This window comes from Rhinoraja longicauda, chromosome 10, assembly GCF_053455715.1.
Source record: "Rhinoraja longicauda isolate Sanriku21f chromosome 10, sRhiLon1.1, whole genome shotgun sequence".
Taxonomy (NCBI): Eukaryota; Metazoa; Chordata; class Chondrichthyes; order Rajiformes; family Arhynchobatidae; genus Rhinoraja; species Rhinoraja longicauda.
Genome location: NC_135962.1, coordinates 51,140,195 through 51,161,162, shown reverse-complemented (window position 1 = coordinate 51,161,162; position 20,968 = coordinate 51,140,195). Strand labels below are relative to the sequence as shown.

General features: G+C 46.0%; 1 protein-coding gene across 2 annotated transcripts in view; it reads left to right on the top strand.

Annotated features, from left to right (window-relative positions):
* The window catches only part of LOC144597445 (B-cell lymphoma/leukemia 11B-like), a 205,743-nt gene extending 196,293 nt beyond the window's left edge, over positions 1 to 9,450 (top strand). Inside the window, exons 3-4 of one of the 2 annotated variants that reach the window (XM_078406849.1) lie at positions 971 to 3,055; positions 4,379 to 9,450. In XM_078406849.1, the coding sequence (XP_078262975.1) occupies positions 971 to 3,042 (2,072 nt within the window). In that variant the 3' untranslated portion in view covers positions 3,043 to 3,055; positions 4,379 to 9,450. The remainder of the gene's footprint in view (positions 1 to 970; positions 3,056 to 4,378) is intronic. The other variant, XM_078406850.1, reaches the window with a different exon arrangement.
* Positions 9,451 to 20,968: the final 11,518 nt, after the last annotated feature.

The window sequence follows — 20,968 nt, the reverse complement described above, 5'->3', positions numbered from 1 at the left end:
GTGTGTGCCTGCTGCGAATCGAAATGTTCGAATGATAAGGGGAGGACTAACTGGTCTTAACTGGTAACCTCCGTTAGTGTTGGAGGTCTCTGGTTTATGTTCATTCACCAGGGAAGATAAATGCTATCTTATTCAGTTCCATGCTTTGTTTGCTAATTATTGAAAATAGCTTTTGGATGTCTGTGTGTCATAATTGATTCTGTCACAGCATTAGATCAGACTAATAGAAAATTGACTTTCATTGAAATGTGGAAGTGATGAGAACGACTGCACACATAGTCTCTTCTTCTGTCCCCTGAACCCACCCGATGGTCTTAAAAGTCCAGGCGCATCTCATCCGTGCCCACAGCTTTCAGCCATAGCATGCCTTACCTGCATCAGGTGCCTGCTGTGCGTGAAGCAGGCCATTCAGCCCCTCCTGCCTCTGGCAGCTTTGTCAGGACTCACTCACCCTTTCCCCCTTCTCTCTTAACCCTGCAAATGTTTTCTGACGCATTTATCGAATTCCAATGAATGGAGCCCCATCTCTTGCAAAGACCTACATGTTGGTAGGTTGTAGGGTCTTGACCCGAAACGTCACCCGTTCCTTTTCTCCGCAGATGCTGTCTGACCCGCTGAGTTACTCCAGCCTTTTGTGCCCATCTGTAGGTTAATTGGCTTTGGTACAATTGTCCGTTGTGTGTAGGATAGTGCTGGCCGGCACGGACCCAGTGGGCCGAAGGGCCTGTTTCCGTGCTGCATCTCCAAAGTCTAAAGGCACACTTTCTGCGCCACCCATTTGCATCTGCAAATTGTCCTTAACGTTAGGGAGTGGATGTGAAAGTGGGACGATGTGGAACGAGTGGTCGATGATTGGTGTTGACTTGCTCGGCCGAAGGGCCGGTACCATTGCTGTGTCTGTGAACTAAACTAACGTTGTACTGTGGTGGTGAGATTATTCTAACCCGTGCTCTCGTTGTTTTTCTTGCAGGTAAAGACGAGCCTTCCAGCTACATTTGCACAACCTGCAAGCAGCCTTTCATGAGCGCCTGGTTTCTGCTCCAACACGCACAGAACACGCACGGATTCCGCATTTACCTGGAGACCCACCCGTCCAACAGTCCCCTAACTCCACGGATTGGCCTTCCTCCTTCCCTGGGCCCGGACCCCATCTCGCAGTCGCCTCTCACCAACTTCCTGGGCGAGAACAACCCTTTCAACCTGCTGCGGATGACAGGGCCCATCCTCCAGGAGCACCCGGGCTTCGGCGACGGGCGCCTGCCCAACACTCCCCCCATCTTCAGCCCGCCCCCTCGGCACCACCTAGACCCCCATCGCTTGGACCGCCTTAGTGCCGACGAAATGGGCTTGGTATCTCAGCATCACAGTGCCTTCGACAGAGTAATGCGCTTGAACCACCCGCTGGGCATGGAGTCCCAGACCATGGACTTCTCCAGGAGGCTCCGGGAACTGGCAGGGAACAACAGTTCCACGCCTCCTCTCTCCCCCAGCCGCCACAACCCTATGCACCGTCTGCTCCAGCCCTTCCTGCCCAGCCCCAAGTCGCCCTTTCTGAGCACCCCTCCGCTGCCGCCAATGCCGCCCAGCAGCACCACCCCGCCACAGTCTCAGGCCAAGACCAAGTCGTGCGAGTTCTGTGGCAAGACCTTCAAGTTCCAGAGCAACCTGATCGTCCACCGGCGGAGCCACACGGGCGAGAAGCCCTACAAGTGCCAGCTGTGCGACCACGCCTGCTCGCAGGCCAGCAAGCTGAAGCGCCACATGAAGACCCACGTGCACAAGAGCTCCTCCATGGCGGGCAGGTCGGACGACGGCCTGTCCGCCGCCAGCTCGCCGGAGCCGGGCACCAGCGAGCACGCCGGGGGGGAGGGCTGCGGCCTGAAGGCCGGCGGAGGAGGCCCCGGCTCGGGCTCCGGCTTCATGAACGAGAACGAGGAGGAGGAGGAGGAGGAGGAAGAGGAGGAAGAGGAAGAGCTGGAGAACGAGAGCCGGCCCGAGTCGAGCTTCAGCATGGACTCGGAGCTGAGCCGCAACCGGGAGAACGGCTTCAAGCTGCCGGTGAACGACAAGCTGCAGCTGCAGCAGCACCATCAGCAGCAGCAGCAGCAGCAGCAGCAGCAGCAGCAGCAGCAGCAACACTGCGTGCTGGGCAAGGTGATGGAGAACGTGGGCCTGCGCGCCATCCAGCACTACAGCGAGGCACAGAAGCGCTCCATCTTCTCCAAGCGCTCGTCCGACGGCCAGAGGGACACGGGCGACGAGGACTCAGTGGCCGGCGAGATGGAGAGGCCCGGCGAGGAGGGCGCGGTGAACGGCCGAGGCTTCGGGCCTCCCCCCGAGGCCTTCCCCATGCTGCTGCCTCGGAAGCCGCCCCTCATCGCCAGCCCGTCGCCCTCCTCCATCGCCTCGGCCAAGAGGATCAAGATGGAGAAGGACCTGGACCTGTCGTCCCCCGCGCCCTTGATCCCCTCAGAGAACGTTTACTCGCAGTGGCTGGTGGGCTACGCGGCCTCCCGGCACTTCATGAAAGACCCCTTCCTGGGCTTCGGCGACTCCAGGCAGTCGCCGTTCGCCACCTCGTCGGAGCACTCGTCCGAGAACGGCAGCCTGAGGTTCTCCACCCCCCCCGGCGACATGCTAGACGGCGGCCTGTCGGGGCGGAGCGGCACGGCGAGCAGCGGCAGCACCCCTCACATGGGCCCCGGGCCCGGCCGGCCGAGCTCGAAGGAAGGCCGCCGGAGCGACACGTGCGAGTACTGCGGCAAAGTGTTCAAAAACTGCAGCAACTTGACAGTGCACCGCCGGAGCCACACGGGCGAGCGGCCTTACAAGTGCGAGCTCTGCAACTATGCCTGCGCCCAGAGCAGCAAGCTGACCCGCCACATGAAAACGCACGGCCAGATCGGCAAGGAGGTTTACAGGTGCGACATTTGTCAAATGCCCTTCAGCGTTTACAGCACCCTCGAGAAACACATGAAAAAGTGGCACGGAGAACACTTGCTGACGAGTGACGTTAAAATCGAACAAGCAGAAAGAAGCTAAAGCTCCTTGAAAGGTTTTTTTTTTTTAGAAATTATATAAGGCAAAAAAAAACACACACACACACACAACACACACTCGGGCACACACGCGCACACAACACAACACGCAAAAAGAGGACTTGGTTATATAAAAAAACACACAAAACACACACATACACGCACAAAAAAAAACTTTTTTTTTTCAATTGTAAAAGCTTAATTAATTGCCAACTGAGAAAAAAAGTCTGCCACAGTGCCTCTTGTGGCACTTAATTTTCAAGGTATAATTTGTGTCTGAGAAGCTCAATCAAATCAGAGGGTAGAGGCAGTAAAATAATGTTGAGCCTTTTCCATTGTGCAATAATTTCTGTATTTATTATTTTTTTAAACTAGTTTTTTTCAAGTATCACGTGCAGGTACTTTTTCTTTTATTTTTTTCGTTCTTTGTTTTGATTTTATTTTAGGGTATCCCTTTTTGATTTTACCCTCTTTTTGTTAAGGGAAAAAAACAAACCTGAGATGACTTGCATTTTGAAGTGCAGATCTGTAGAAATAACCCTTCTCTGGGGCCTCTGCTTATTTGGAATTGAATAGTTAACACCGTAATTTCTTGGATAGAAGCCGCGTTTTGTTGATTCCTTTAATTTTCTATTTTTTTCTTTTGGTTTCATCAAGGGAGGGGTCGCTCGGGGAGTGAGACAGATTGGATTTGCACAAAAGAAAAAACTTTTTTTTGTGTGTTATTTTTTACAAAAATTTGTTTCCGTTTTTGAAAGACGAAGGGAGGAGAGAGCCTGCCGCGGCGGATCGCAATCCTAAACGTAGCACTTAAATAGTCGTTTCTCTAAAAATGAAAAAATTGCAAACTGGGTTCGAATCGTAGCACAGATCTTGCCATCGTCCACTGGAGTCTGGAACTGCCGCTGCCAATTTTCGCCAGTGACCCTTGGCTAAAAACTAAAACGAGTTTTGAATGAGGATGAAAGAAGAGAGAAAAAAAAAAAAAAGAAAAGGGGCGGACAGATGAGAGAGGCAACTTTCTCTCTAGTGCCCAGTGATAACCGGCCAGAAACTTAACCTAAGCAATAACGGTCTTTCAGTTTGTGTTACTAACTAGTGAGTAAAATGCATAGCAAACGTAAATCGAGCAAAGTCAGAAGTGCATTATTGCCAACGCCTATCAAAACATCTGTGCTTGATTGTATGCGATAAGCATTATTGCAGAAATGCACAGGTATTTTGCCAACAGGAGATGAATGGTCTACTAAGGCCATTGTGTTTTAAAGAGCTAAATTTGTACCTGAGATATTTCCTTTTTTTGAACCCGCACCTTAACATATTTGTTTTTTTAATTATAGAAACTGCGACTTCTGAACAAGAAAAACTATGGGAAATCTATGGTCCAAAAAAAGGGTTATGGTATACAATAGGGAACAACTGAGATTAAAGTGTCAGTGTTGCTTAGAGTAGCATTCACAATACTGGCACTATATTTTAAAAAAAAGTTAATGTCAGTTGACAGTTTTTATACTGCCATTCAATTTGACATGAGTGCCTTGAATATTTGATCTTCCTAATGAGTCTCTGAGACAAATGCAAAACCACTTTTTGTGAAGTTAAAAAAAAAAAAAAGTACTGATTTGAAGAAGAGAGGAAAAAAAAATCACACAACAAAGAGAAAGATGTACGTCATTAGATTCTAGAGTTCTACATGCACCAACAATCCAGAATTTATAGACAAACAAAATAAAACAATCAGCGGATCTTCACGCCAGACGCTACAAGTTGGTGAAGATGTGGCATCATCCCTTTTCCCCCCAGTTAACCCAATAACCCCCAACCCCAACTACGGAAACTGGTCTGTCGTTCTATGATCATCAATTGACACTGCAGGACGCTGCTTAAACTGTGGGGAACTCACTGTAGCAAGGCTCAATAGTAAAATAAAAGATGCCTCCAGAATCCCAACGTGAACATAAAGACAGTTACTCATCAGGAACAATGGCTACTCCTTATTTTTTATTTTTTTTTTGGTTCTGAACAGAATTTAGTGCACTCAGTCTCGAATAAGTTTACAGTATTGAATATCTACAAGAGTGGAGAGAAAAAAAAACAACAAAAAAAAAATATTGTGTGTGCGTGCGTGCGTGTTTGTTGAATGATCAAGAGGTTTTTTTTTTCTCGAAGTTCGCTTCGTAAATTACATGGGTGCCATTATGGCCATGTGTATATTGGTTATCTGAATCAACTGGTGACGGGGTTTAATATATATATTACAGTTTCTTGATCACTGTAAAAGTGTACCAGTATTTGTAATAATGGAGAATGCCTGGGCATTTTACAAAATGGAGAGGAGGAAAAAAAACGACAAAAAAAGATTTTTTTTTTTTTTTTTTTTTCAAAAATGGAAATTGTTGCAAGTAAATTTGTGGGTCTAAAATTGTTCTTGTCACTGTAATTGTAAAGTCTAATTGACTATCAGTTTTAGTAGACTTTTTTGCCTTGAGTGTTTTATCTTTTTTCAAAAATTGTATAGAACTTGTATTGGGAAGAACGATTACCGCTACCATATGTAGACAAGAAAAAAAAATTAGTAGAAAAGTGCATATTCATGTAATTGCTTTGCTAAAATCACATTCCTGACCTGTACTTTTTCCCCCTCTGTTTCTCTGGAATAGTTACTTGGTATTGGTTCATAATAGTGTAGGCACTTGCTGTATTTATACAGGAGCTTGTATTTTTTAACTGTTTGCTTGTCCTTTTAAAGGTACAACAAAAAAAAGAAAAAGTACCTTTTTTTTTGGTAGTGGATTAGAAGGAAAAAAAAACACACACAAGCTGCCATAATATATTTTTTTAATTTTGGCAGGATAAAAATAGTGCAAAAATAATTTGTATGTTCTGAAATCTTATTGTACAGGAGAAAGAAAGGTCGTGTAACGACCTTTTGTTTAAAAAAAAAATACAAAAAAGGAATTAGGAAATGCATTGCTGGTCACTGATAATTTGATTTTCAGTTGTACAGTTCCCCCTTTCCCCTACCACCGCCCGACTTTCCACCTCGATGAATATGCATGGTTTACAGTTTTCTGCCAGTCTGTTTTGCGTTTTTTTTTCTTCTTTGTGATTTGCAACCTTCGCTCTCCCTGTTCACACAGACTCTGTTTTGATCCGTTGTGGTCAGAGTTAGATCAATGTAAATCCAACTGAAGGAAGACCAAAACATGTTGTGGCCCCCACACTGCTTTAGGGATCATTCAGTGTGTGGCACGGGAGGCGATGGGTGACACATGCTGAGCAGGTGTACGTCCCTCAGGGACAAAGTTTCCTCACGTTGGATGCCATTTTTGCCTTTTATTTGTTTTGTAAAATACGTGGACAGTCCTTTTCTTGAAGTAAAATCAATGATTAGCTCATTGATTTGTGCAGTATTAGATACCACTAGATGTCACTAAATGTAGAGACCATCAAAAGTGGAAGTGAAAAAAAAATACTGCATTTACCAACAGTGGACCTACCTTCAATAGTTCTGCATTTTTCTTTTCTTTTTTGTTTTGTCCCTGATGCATCCATGTTGTGTGCATGGCACTGTTGAGTCCCAACGTTTCCATGGGGATTTGGGTTTTGGGCCTCGTTGGTCTGCTGCTGTGTAAAACCGATGAGGCAGGGTATCGATGTGTTGATCTAAGCTGCCATTTGGTTTCTTGTGTTAACAGAATCATTCACTTCTAATTTCGCATTCCACAGTTCCTCAACATTTGTAATAATAGCGGAGGTGGGATGAAACCATTTTGTATTTTGACACTTTGAAATTTGCACTAAAAACAGGGATACAAACCATTCTGAGCACTTAATTGGCACATTAGGAAAATGTAATACTTCAAGTTCTCAAACCTTAGTCCTCCACCATTTGAAGGTGCGAGCAGCACTTGTTAACCTGATTGTGTTTTCGGTTACTTACAGTTCTTAGTAAGTTTTGTTATTTAGCCAAATTTTTGCATTTCCTGTAAATAAAAAATTACAAAGCCGTCGAGGTTTCAATGCTGTTCTGCAACTGTTGTCAATTGGAGTTGATTGTGTCAGCCGTTGATGGTTGCATGATTTTATTTCATTTTAATAATAATAATAGCTGCTGGAGACGGTCATTATTCTCAAGGATGCCTCATGCTTCCCTCTGCACGACCCTATCCAGTATAGGCAGCTCACTGAGACAGAATAAGGGTCAATGCCATTCCGAACCCAGGGCTAGTATCAGTTCTCCTAGTGTACAAGCTACACCTAGATTGCCTTGGAACTGCCCAGGTAATAGTGCCAACCTTGACACTTGGCCAAACTGCAACGGTGTTCCAATGTTACCATCCTTGCAGCCTTCCCTCTCCATCCACTAAAAGGCCTTCTGCCACCTTCCCTGGTACGTTGACCTATGTTTTCCCGGATCAGTCTGGTGCTGGAGAACCCCTGAACTGTTTCGAGGCTCATTGTGCCATTTTTTCCATAACTCACCTGCAGCAAAAATACAATCATTGTTCGACCTTTCAATGTCCCATGCACTGTAGTAAAAGAGAGGACTGGAAGTGATAAAATGGATTCATATCTGTTACCCCCCTCCACTCTGCCAAGGGGTTTATTTTTCACTCTAAAGTGGCAGTGTTTGCTTGTTGCATCATCAAGCAAAGTCCACTTGAAAGGATTTGGGGGACGGGCATTAGCTGAACCTATAGGAAAGACAAGTGCCTCGTGATCTGCCACTGAAGGGACGTTAGGAAATGAAAGTGGCGTTGCGTTACAGACCCTTTCCAAGGCACTGCCTTCTCAGCCTACACAGAGGGAAGGAGGCGTTCATCTGGGCAGTGACCAAGAACCTGCCTGTTCACAGATGTGGCCCCCTGTAGAAATGGCGTGCACACCATTGGGTGTGGGTGTACAGGCAAGGGCAGACCTCTGTTATTCACCCAGGTGGTCATTTCTCATCGTTGGCTAGGTGAGGATGTACAGGTGCAGAAGGAAGCACCTGTTGAAAGTGTCAGATGTCATTACCCGGGAATTGAGGACCTTTGAGCTGAGCAAAGGTGATTGCACAATGACTTCCAGCAGAGAACTTTGATAGCTGCTTCCCTGAACTTGGCAAACTTGTTTTCTTTAAAAAAAAAACTGGGCTTGTTTTCTCGTGCAGATATTACCCCCCCCCCCAACCGCCCCAGCGACCATTTGATATCAGATCACTTTGAGCATCAGTGGTTACTCCTTTAACGTGGTACCATTTAATTATGTGACGTCGCCCATCTCTGGTTAATGTTCAGGCCATTAGCAGTTTATGCCATAGTGCGTCGTCAGGCAAGACTTAAGCCCCCCGCCGCAAGCTGCCATTTACCACTAGCCTGACAGCACGGTGAACTTCCCTGTTTGGAGATTTAAGAGAAACAAAACTCTGATTAAAACATTCAAAGTTCAAGAACTTGTGTTTCATCCTGCCTCTGTCAAGTACAGTCCATAGCTTGTTTTTTTTATCATGACCAAACACTTTAATAGTGCTGTTGTATTTTTAAGAATTGTACTTAAAATGCAAAGCAAATCAATGCCACTTGAGTTGGACCTATTTGTAATGGCAAGACAACTATTTTATTAGCTTTTTTTCTATTTCTGTATTTAGAGCTTTTTATTGTAACTTGAGATTTGTTCTTATACTACAGGTTTGAACTATTTATTATTGCTTGTGTTGTGCTCTGTTTAAAACAGATGCACTTTATCCTTTTTTTTATGTTGAAGTGTTGACCAGAGGTCACATCAGCTTGGCTTTGTGAAATATTTATTGTTCTGTTTTCTGTACAAAATCAAGCCCTTTCTTAAGCCACACTGTTTTCAGCTTGTGTCTACCATTTCACTCATACACTCATCCAAAATGTTTGTCCCATTTTCAAGTGAAAAAAAAATAAATCAGAAGTTATCTTTACAATCTTCAAACTTTTACCTTTCTGCCTATTTTTTCCCCATTTCCGTATCATGAGTTCAACAGCGTATGCTTATCAGTTCGCACCTGTGCAACTGATGGTACGACAAGTCAAGTCAAGCACAATCGGTTCAGAGTGAGGCAAAAAAACAAATATCAGACAGCACTAGAAAAGATAACGAAACTCCTGAGATATTCACTGTGGCATCTGGCAAAAGCCGAAAAGCCCCCCCAACCCCATCCATGGACTGGGCCAGTGATGATCAGTTTTGTTTTATAGGTTATCTGTCTGGGTTCTCGGTCAAAGGCATAATGTGACTTATCATTGGGGATTAGACAGGACACCATGTTTTTGTTTTATTTTAACCATCTTTTAATAAAGAACCCATTCAAGCCCAACTCGTATCTTCTGAGTAGAGTTCATTCTTCGGCTGAAGCACGCACAAGACTCGGTGTGGAACATTTTCCATTCACAAAACAAAATCGTTTTGTTTTCCCTTTATTTTCCGGTAGACAGCTGCCCCTTTTATTTTATACTGTTGTGTTTTTACTTCATATCCCTTGGCACCAGTTCATCTAAGGTTTTCTAATAAAAAGAACTTGACTGCTTATATTTATATATATATATAAAAAAAAAGGACTTTACTGTGTCTACTTATTGTAATGATTCCTTTATTTTCTAAAAAAACAAAAAGAATTAAAATGATCGTAATTTTTTCCCCCCCAACCTCAGTCTATCCTGAGCATGACAGAAAACAGCTGAGCCTTTTCAAGAGGATACAGACGGGGATGGATATTATTTTGTCTTCCTGCCAATTTCTATAGCCCATGGTAGGTTCTGTTTTGGAAAGCGATCTAAGAATTATGAGGGATTTAACTTTACAATAATTACACAGATTTGGGTAATGTGTTGCAAAGCAGAATAAAGTCTTCTTCAGATACCCCCATGGAAGGGGATTGCTCTACCTGGAAGGAAAGCTTAGTGGACAGATGTGCCTTGAGTTGGAAACATAGGTGCACGAGGAGGCCATTTGGCCCTCCGAGCCAGCACCGCCATTCATTGTGATCATGGCTGATCATCCACAACCAGTAACCTGTGCCTGCCTTCTCCCCAGTCTGAAGAAGGGTCTCGACCCGAAACGTCACCCATTCCTTCTCTCCCGAGATGCTGCCTGACCTGCTGAGTTACTCCAGCATTTTGTGAATAAATACCTTCGATTTGTACCAGCATCTGCAGTTATCTTCTTATACTACTTATTCTCCCCATGTCCCTTGATTCCGCTAGCCCCTAGAGCTCCATCTAACTCTCTTTTAAATTCATCCAGTGCATTGGCCTCCACTGCCTTCTGTGGCAGAGAATTCCACAAATTCACAACTCTCTGGGTGAAAGCCATTAAATATCTGGCAACATGAACAGTGGCAGCAATACATCTTTGCCCAGTAAAGATGGTAACCAACCAGTGAGATAAATGCCCAAAGAAATGATTAGAAGAATCATGATCAAGGAACGGAACACCTTGTAATATTTTCCAAATGGCTGAGGCAGGCTTCTTCCATATTGGGAAAGATTTAACAGGGATCTGAGGGGTAACATTTTCACACAAAGGACGGTGGGTGTGTGGAACGAGCTGCTGGAGGAGGTAGTTGAGGCAGGGACTATTGCAACGTTTAAGAAGCAATTAGACGGGTACATGGATAAGACAGGTTTAGATGGGCCACACGCAGGCAGGTGGGACTAGTGTTGATGGGACATGTTGGTCGATGTGGGCGTTAGACTGAAGGGCCTGTTTCCATGCTGTGTGATTCTATATGACTCATTAAAACATTCAAGAACAAAATGCTGGAGTAACTCGGTGTGTCAGGCAACTTCTTTGGAGAAATCCAATCGCTGATGTTTCAGGTGGGGACCCTTCCTTTCAGGGTCCCGACCTGAGATGTCACCTTACCCATGTTCTCCGGAGATGTTTGGTGACCCGCTGAGTAACTCCAGCACTTTGTGTTCTCTTGTGTAAACCAGCTTCTGTAGTTCCTTGTTTCTACTCATCAAAACATTTAATTGACCAGAAACATATTTAAATCAAAAACTTTTTTCCCCACCCCTGGAGATGGAGACAGGAAAACATAGAGTGGAAATAAGGAAATGACGAGAGGTCACAGCGTGGAACAAGGTGCAGAAAGGCAGGTCATATTGTTTCAACCTTTAGCGGATGGGGAAGGAAGTTGTAGTAAAGATGGCAGGAAAAGAGGTATAAATTATGTCTGACCCGAGAATGCTTGGTATAAAACTTGGGTGCAACGGGAAAAGCCACACTATGTTGTAACAGTAGTCCCTCAGGTACACAAAGTAGGGTATTTTAGAAGATCATTATACATATTTTTTATATGGCTAATAACATAGGTTATTTATTCCTGCATTGCATGGCCATCGATCGTACTTTCATCTCAACTGTTTGGCTTAACCTTCCTGTCACGAGCACAATGATGGAGACTGAACCATCTGATTAAAAACAAGCAAGTGTAGCTGCTAACCACTGAGCTTCAGTGACAGTCTTAAATGATAAAAACAACACTGAGACAAGATTTTCGCATTAAGACGTCCAAATGCCTATATCATCAAAAAGGTCGCAGAAGAACGAAAATGTGCACAATAAAATTTCCCAACTCCCACTGTTGAAACTGTCCTGTCTGATGTAGGATGCCCAAAAGTGCGCTGCCAGATATAATGCCACGGTTCAAATAATGTTACAGTCTGACACTTATTCTCATCATGTTTTGCTTTCCTTGGAATTTTCCAGTGGCCTGCCAACATACTGCCAGTACTACAAGCAGGTGGTGAGTTTTTTTACTTGCTTCTGACTTTCTCAGGAACAGTTTAACACATCTCTCCCGCTGCACAGCGGCGCAGCGGTAGAGTTGCTGCCTCTTAGCGCCAGAGATCCGGTTATGATCCGTGTGCCATCTCTACGGAGTTTGCACCTTCTCCCTGTGACCGCGTGGGTTTCCTTCAGGTGCTCCGGTTTCCTCCCCCCATTCCAAAAAAAAAAGCGTGCAGCTTTGCAGGTTGATCGGCTTGTGTAAATTGTCCTTTGATAGAACTAGTGTGCCGGGGGTCATTGGTCACGTGCGCAGACTCGGTGGGCCGAAGGGTCTGTTTCCACTCTGTATCTCTAAACTAAACTAATTTGGAACCCTGCTAGGTGTTCCCTCAGTAGAATAATAATAATGAATTTTCCACTGTCAAAAACGACATTGAATCAATGCACCTGCTAGATTTGTATTTATGGTTGTTATTGGCAAGGTCAGCGTTTATTATTCATTCCGTGATTGCCCTTGAGGAGGTGATGGGGAGATGGCTTTTTGAACCACAGTGGCTTCTAACCTTGAGGTTATGACACAACTGTACAGTCTGCATTGAACAAGTCGCCTGCATTCATGCGCTGGGTCTGACCTGGAAAAGACAGCAAGTTTCCTTCCCTGGGGGGATGTTAATTAACGAGAAGAGTTTCGACAATAATCTTTGATCTAATTAAGGGCGGCACAGTGGTGCGGCAGCAGAAGTCGCTGCCTTAGAGCGCCAGAGACCCGGGTTTGATCCTGACTCCGGGTGCATGCTGTACTGAGTTTGTACGTTCCAAAGACATACAGGTTTGTAGGTTAATTGACCTCTGCAAATTGTAAAATCTGGTCCCAAGTACATAGGATAGTGTTAGTGTACGAGTTGATCGCTGGTCTACGCGGACTCGGTGGGCTGAGGGGCCTGTTTCCACGCTGTATCTATAAAGTCTCAAGCCGAAATAATCTGTAGTTTTGTGAACACTATAATCGAGGCTATTTTTTTTTTAAAATCGGTATCATATTTCCTTGACTAAATTTATAAAGGTTGTTGAATAGTTTGCACTGCCACCCTGACAGTTTCATCCCAGCCACACATATTAATATCCACAGCAAGGTTAAACAGCAAGGTTTGGACAGGTACATGGATAGGAAAGGTTTAGTGGCTTATGGGCCAAAAGCGGGCCATTGGGACTAGTGTAGAGAGGGCACCTTGGTCGGCATGGGCAAGCAGGGCTGAAGGGCCTGTTTCCATGCTCTCTGACTCTTAACCATCTAAACGATAGAACCAAACACAACCTTGAAACCGTGGCGGGGGGGGGGGGGGAGTTATCCATGCAGGGTCAATGTAAGAACATTTTTCCCAAGACCAGCCATAACAAAAGCTGTCCAGAAGCCCTGAGAATTCATGGTTGTAATTCTCACTGGGAAGTGTTTTCAACGCCTATTGCTCATCTCATCTGCTCATTACATGACTTCTTATTCTTTATCAACTTCAATTATTCCTTTTGTCACCTCCCTTGATGCTACTCACACTTTTTTCTGTAGACAAGGGCAGTATTTGGCATTAAAAAATAAATGTGTCAGTTATTACACTGTGGTCATGAAAATGTTCCCCGGAAAATAATTATGGAGTTGCTGTGATCTGGCGACAAGGTGCTCACAATTGCTTGCACTAGAAAATGGACGCACACCTTACAGACTCGCTGAGGAAGTTCTGGAGAGCATTGATTAGTAGCGATATGCAGGGTAAGTGTCAATGAAGAGTGGTCCACTATGTCTCATCCCCCCCTGTTTTCTCCCCTCTGGTATGTTTTGTTTTCCATTTAAAGGCCATGATAAACTGTTTCTGTCAGCTCCGAATTGTTGTATCTTCCTGTATTTGGTTCTAAGCATATCCATGGCTGAATGCAAAAGTTTGCTTCAGTGCGGCATGGTGGCGCAGCGGTAGTAGAGTGGCTGCCTTACAGTACTTGCAGCTCCGGAGACCCGGGTTCGATCCCGACTACGGGTGCTGTCTGCACGGAGTGTGTACGTTCTCCCCGTGACCTGCGTGGGTTTTCTCCGAGGTCTTCGGTTTCCTCCCACACTCCAAAGACGTGCAGGTTTGTAGGTTAATTGGCTTGGTGTATGTGTAAATTGCCCCCAGTGCGTGTAGGGTAGTGTTGATGTGCGGGGATCGCTGGTCGGCACGGACTCGGTGGGCCGAAGGGCCTGTTTCCGCGCTGTATCTCCAAACTAAACCTAGCTTATCATAGCTAATCATGTAGGTTTGCCCCAGGAAAGGCCACCACTTGGCAAAGGAAAAGTCTCCATGACAGGACTCGGCAGCTCTGAAATCGGTTCTGTGTTTGCTGCTTATTTATGGCGATTCCCTCTTCCCTCAAACCTGCATGCACACTAGTGGCCAAGGTCACTTCCAAACAGTCCAGATTGCCACCCTAAACCTCAACCGCAAACGATATCCCAGTTTGATCCCTAAATTCCCAAGGGAGAACGAGATGGGTTTGGAAGAGGTGGGCAAGCGGGATGTGGCATCCAAAGATGTTTGCCTCTGCGTTCCAGTGTGGGAATGGCGGGAATGTGATGGGCTATCTACTGTTTGGGTCAACGGTTCATAGCAAAGAATACGACCAATTCGTTTTGAATTTAATCAGAGGGCAGTGAATCTGCGGAACTCTTTGCCGCGGAAGGCTGTGGAGGCCAAGCCAGTGGATATTCTTAAGGCAGAGATAGATAAATTCTTGATTAGTAAGATTGTCAGGGGTTATGGGGAGAAGTCAGGAGAATGGGGTTGAGAGGGAAAGATAGATCGACCATGATTGAACGGCGTAGACCTGATGGGTTAAATGGCCTCATTCTCCTCCTATCACTTACGATCTATGATTTTATGAACGGGGAAGTTGGCCTTGGGCCCTATCGAGCCTGTGGTTGGTATTTAGAGGGTATTGAACCCATGGTTTTGGTGGATTGGGCTTGGGCCTGAGAATGATGGGGGGGAGGGGGGGGACCCAGAGTGGGCCTCTGAGATTGAAGGGGGGCCTGACAGGGGGGGGGGGGGGCACGAAGATCATAGGAAGAATAAAGGGTAGGCCATTTAGAACAAAGAGGAAAAACTTTTTCAGTCAGAGAGTTGTGAATCTGTGGAATTCTCTGCCTCAGAAGGCAGTGGAGGCCAATTCTCTGAATGCATTCAAGAGAGAGCTAGGTATAGCTCTTAAGGATAGCGGAGTCAGGGGGGTATGGGGAGAAGGCAGGAACGGGGTACTGATTGAGAATGATCAGCCATGATCACGTTGAATGGCGGTGCTGGCTCGAAGGGCCGAATGGCCTCCTCCTGCACCTATTGTCTATTGAGACCCAGGCCTGGTTCGCAGCTTTGAGCAGAAGATAATTCTGTTTGATGCACTTTACGCAACTTTGTCGGCACCAGAAAAGTGACGACTATTGTGTGCTGGCGAGGTGTGGTCTGCTGTGTGATTTTACCGGGTTGTATGCAAGACAAAGTATTTCGCTCTACCTAGGCACACGTGACAATAAAGTACCATTGGATCACCAATGTAAGCGACCTTGGCCATTACCGTGGACGCATGGGTGAGGGAAGGGCCAACCTTTGTACTTTGGAAGGTGGATCTGGCTGGGTCTATGGGGTGCATGAATCAGTGGTAAAGGATGTCAGAGGGTACTGAGTGGGAGAAAGTGGGTGCGCTCCTGGAGACGTGTGAATAACATACAGAGAAAGCAATTCAGCACAATGGGAGTCAGACCACGTTTCCCCAAGAGCTCCCACAACCACACTCATCCCCAGGGCAGTGACAATTACCCCGCACACTATCCTACACACTGTCCTACACACCAGAAACATAGAAAATAGGGTGCAGGAGTAGGCCATTCGGCCCTTCGAGCCAGCACCGCCATTCAATATGATCATGGCTGATCATCCAAAATCAGTACCCCGCTCCTGCTTTCTCCCCATATCCCTTGATTCCGTTAGCCCTAAGAGCAGGTCTGCACGGTGGCGCAATGGTAGAGTTACTGCCTTATAGCGCTTGCAGCGCCAGAGACCCGGGCTCGATCCCGACTACGGGTGCTTGTCAGTACGGAGTTTGTACGTTCTCCCCGTGACCTGCGTGGGTTTTCTCCGAGATCTTCGGTTTCCTCCCACACTCCAAAGACATCCAGATTTGTCGGTTGATTGGCTCAGTGTATGTGTAAATTGTCCCTCGTGTATGTAGGATAGGGTCAGTGTGCGGGGATCGCTGATCGGTGCGGACTCAGTGGGCCGGAGGGCCTGTTTCCGCGCTGTATCTCAAAACTAAACTAAGGTATATCTAACCCTCTCTTGAACACATCTAGGGACAACTTACAGTAGCCAATTAACCGACAAACCCTCCATTCCCAGGGACAAATAGGGAATCATCTGCAGAGAATAGACAATGGACAATAGATGCAGGAGGAGGCCATTCGGCCCTTCGAGCCAGCACCGCCATTCAATGTGATCATGGCTGATCATTCTCAATCAGTACCCCGTTCCTGCCTTCTCCCCATACCCCCTGACTCCGCTATCCTTAAGAGCTCTATCCAGCTCTCTCTTGAATGCATTCAGAGAATTGGCCTCCACTGCCTTCTGAGGCAGAGAATTCCACAGTTTCACAACTCTCTGACTGAAAACGTTTTTCCTCATCTCTGTTCTAAATGGCCTACCCCTTATTCTTAAACTGTGGCCCCTTGTTCTGGACTCCCCCAACATTGGGAACATGTTTCCTGCCTCTAACGTGTCCAACCCCTTAATAATCTTATACGTTTCGATAAGATCTCCTCTCATCCTTCTAAATTTCGGTGTATACAAGCCTAGTCGCCCCAGTCTTTCAACATATGACAGTCCCGCCATTCCGGGAATTAACCTAGTAAACCTACGCTGCACTCCCTCAATAGCAAGAATATCGTTCCTCAAATTTGGAGATCAAAACTGCACACAGTACTCCAGGTGCGGTCTCACTAGGGCCCTGTACAACTGCAGAAGGACAATGGAGGGAGGGAGGGAGGGAGATGGATCATGTGCAGGCAGATGCGATCAGTTTATCTTGGCATTGCGTTCGGCACCGACATTGTGGGCCAAAGGCCCTGTTCCAGTGTGGACAGGAACTGCAGAAGCTGGTGCATACCGAAGGTAGATGCAAAGTGCTGGAGTAGCTCAGCGGGACAGGCAGCATCTCTGGAGAATAAAGGATGGGTGACGTTTTGGGTCAGGACCCTTCTTTAGAATCCAAAACTGGATTGCAAGAGGTCCAATTTTATGAATGAGGCAAAATTACGTGGAAATAACTGTGACTGTGATCCGTTCATGCAAAATAATTATTTTTTCTATTGCATAAAACGGGGAGAGACGATGTTATGCAAGATGAAATCCCAGATAATTTGATGTATTGCAGACAAACTATCTTTAATTGGTTTAACATGAAACCGTCAGACATTGGCAGGGAACTAATATCACAATGCCTTTTCTTTTTTTATTTCATAATGAACAAATAATGCAGTTTATTGAATGTTTTCCAGTGGTCACTTGAATTCTCTCTGTGGATCCTTGCAGAAATCATTAATACGTAGCACGGAGGTAATTTCATTTGCTTACAATGATGAGCTTTGTAAGCACATTAGTGATTTTCCTCGCCAACCCATCGTGTGTGTGATTTTACTCTCAGTCTAGACAATTTAGAGTAGGCTGCTTTCAATCTCATACCACAAAAACTACACACCTAAATGGCTTTGGTGGTGCACTCAGTACCGGTCTAAACTCGCTGGAGTTCAGACGCATCTGGTGATTTTCCGAGGGTGTTTTGACAGTGTTCGTGCTGTGTGGGCATTTCCCATGGTAGGGGAGTCCAGAAGTGCGGGATAGACACAAAATGGTGGAGTAACTCAGCGGGCCAGGCAGCATCTCTGGAGAAAGTGAATAGGTGGCGTTTTATAGACAATAGACAATAAACAATAGGTGCGGGAGGAGGCCATTCGGCCCTTCGAGCCAGCACCACCATTCAATGTGATCATGGCTGATCATTCTCAATCAGTACCCCGTTCCTGCCTTCTCCCCATACCCCCTGACTCCGCTATCCTTAAGAGCTCTATCTAGCTCTCTCTTGAATGCATTCAGAGAATTGGCCTCCACTGCCTTCTGAGGCAGAGAATTCCACAGATTCACAACTCTCTGACTGAAAAAGTTTTTCCTCATCTCAGTTCTAAATGTCCCTACCCCTTATTCTTAAACTGTGGCCCCTGGTTCTGGACTCCCCCAACATTGGGAACATGTTTCCTGCCTCTAACATGTCCAACCCTTTAATAATCTTATACGTTTCGATAAGATCCCCTCTCATCCTTCTAAATTCCAGTGTATAGAAGCCTAAATGATATCCTGAAATTATTTCCCGTATCCGTTGTTCCCGGTGTGGGCTCCTGTAAATCGGCGGGACCAAGCATGGACTTCGCGATCGTTTCACCGAACACTTATGCTCAGTCCGCCTTGGCCTACCTGATCTCCCAGTTTCCAAACATTTTAACTCCCCTTCCCATTCCCACGCTTGACCTTTCTGCCCTGGGCCTCCTCCACTGTCAGAACGAGGCCACATGCAAATGAGAGGAACAGCACCTCACACTCCGCTTGGCCAACTTACAGCCCAGTGGCATGGACATTGATTTCTATCTAATTCCAAGTTACTTCTGCATTCCCTCCCCTCCGCCATCTCTCCCCCATCCTAGTCGTCCTACCAGTTCCACTGACCGCATCCTTGTATCCCTCTTGTTATCTCACCTTCCCCACCCAACAATGGGCCATTATGGGCTTCACCCTTCCTGAGGTCATCTGTTGCTAGGGTTGCCAACTTTCGCACTCCCAAATAAGGGACAAAAGGTGACGCCACCGCCCCGTGCCCCACGTGACCTCACCCAGCCAGTGGCCACGTGCTCCCGCTCCACCAATGACGGCCGCCCGGGGCGGGTGGCGCGTTGCTACGCAACCTCCGTTAGGCGGCGCCCGGGCCTCTGGGGCTACACTATCCGGCCATGATCACATTGAATGGCGGTGCTGGCTCGAAGGGCCGAATGGCCTCCTCCTGCACCTATTGTCTATTGTCTATTGTCTATTGATAACGCGACGTTAAGTGAACAACGAGTTGTGAGGGATTTTTTTATTTTTTTTGCTGAGAAGGTTTTTAGAATCCTATATGCCAGTAAGCTGTGGAGGCTGAGCCAGATTTCTCATCTGCATGGACATCGAGAGTTAGGGGGATCAAGCAGAAAATTGGGATTGAGATCAAGATATCAGATTAGTCAGTACCCAGTACTCAAGCGTACCTATGAAGGACATTTGCTCCTACATCTTATGTTGACATGTGGCAACAATACAGAGGACAGGGGTAGGCAGGTGCAATTAGAGTCATAGAGTGATACATCGTGGAAACAGGCCAATTCAGCCCAACTTGCCCACACCAGCCAACATATCGCAGCTACACTAGTCCCACCTGCCCGCGTTTGGTCCGTATCCCTCCAAATCTGTCCTATCCATGTACCTGTCTAACTGTTTCTTAAACGTTGGGATAGTCCCAGCCTCAACTGCCTCCTCTGGCAGCTGGTTCCAGACCACCACCACCCTTCTGTTTGGAAAATGTTACCGCTCAGATTCCTCTCAAATCCTTTCCACCTTCACCTTAAACGAATGTCCTCTGGTCCTCGACACAAGTGGACACAACTCAACACAACCAAAGTACGGTGCAAATATCTCTTCCCCAGCTTAAAGACGATTGACTGCAGAACGCAAGGCACTGCAGGGTCAACCCAGAGATACAATGTGCAAAGTTCCAAAGCAGTCAGCCAGCTCCAGGGGGGACGACGACTTTGCTGTCACAGGCTACATAACCATCGTGCATTAATGTAAAGTGCTTTTGAGTGTACATCAATGTGAAAGTGGCAGGACAAGTCGGAAGATGTCTGAGCGCACTAAAACCCTGAGGTTTGAGCCACCAAGGCACACGGTATAAATCCGACCTCTGTGCAAGAAATCCTTCTAATGCTAGGGAGAGGCTGCTTTTGCAGACAGAACCCTGGGACGTGCTCAGCGATTCCCTGTGTGCTGAAGGTGACATCTTCACAGAGTCCCAGAAAAAAAGATAAAAGTTCTGTTTTCTGTTCAGTTTAGTTTATTCTCACGTGTGCCGAGGTAGAGCGAAAATCTTTTTGTTGCTTGCTAACCAGTCAGCAGGACAACACATGATATCACTATCGTTCCCAATGCTATTGAGGGCGTGCAGCGTAGGTTTACTAGGTTAATTCCCGGAATGGCGGGACTGTCATATGTTGAAAGACTAAAGCGACTAGGTTTGTATACACTGGAATTTAGAAGGGTGAGAGGGGATCTTATCGAAACGTATAAGATTATTAAGGGGTTGGACACGTTAGAGGCAGGAAACATGTTCCCAATGTTGGGGGAGTCCAGAACCAGGGGCCACAGTTTAAGAATAAGGGGTAGGGCCATTTAGAACGGAGATGAGGAAAATCTTTTTTAGTCAGAGAGTTGTGAATCTGTGGAATTCTCTGCCTCAGAGGGCAGTGGAGGCCAATTCTCTGAATACATTCAAGAGAGAGCTAGATAGAGCTCTTAAGGATAGTGGAGTCAGGGGGTATGGGGAGAAAGCAGGAATGGGGTACTGATTGAGAATGATCAGCCATGATCACATTGAATGGCGGTGCTGGCTCGAAGGGCCGAATGGCCTACTCCTGCACCTATTGTCTATTGTCTATTGATCCATTTTACAGTGTATAGATACATGATCAGGGGATGGATAAGGGATAAAAGGGGTGATCATCAGGTATTTTGGGGGTGTCTGACTCCAGGATGTTCTGACACTCATTCAAGTGCTAAAATAATGGGAAGGACACTCCGACTAATGATTTTTTGAAGGAAGTAAAGAGATGCTTTTCATCTCTGGCTCAGTCTATGGCCTGAAATACAGTGCCCTCCACAATGTTTGGGACAAAGACCCATCATTTATTTATTTGCCTCTGTACTCCACAATTTGAGATTTGTAATAGAAAAAAAATCACACGTGGTTAAAGTGCACATTGTCAGATTTTATTAAAGGGTATTTTTATACATTTTGGTTTCACCATGTAGAAATTA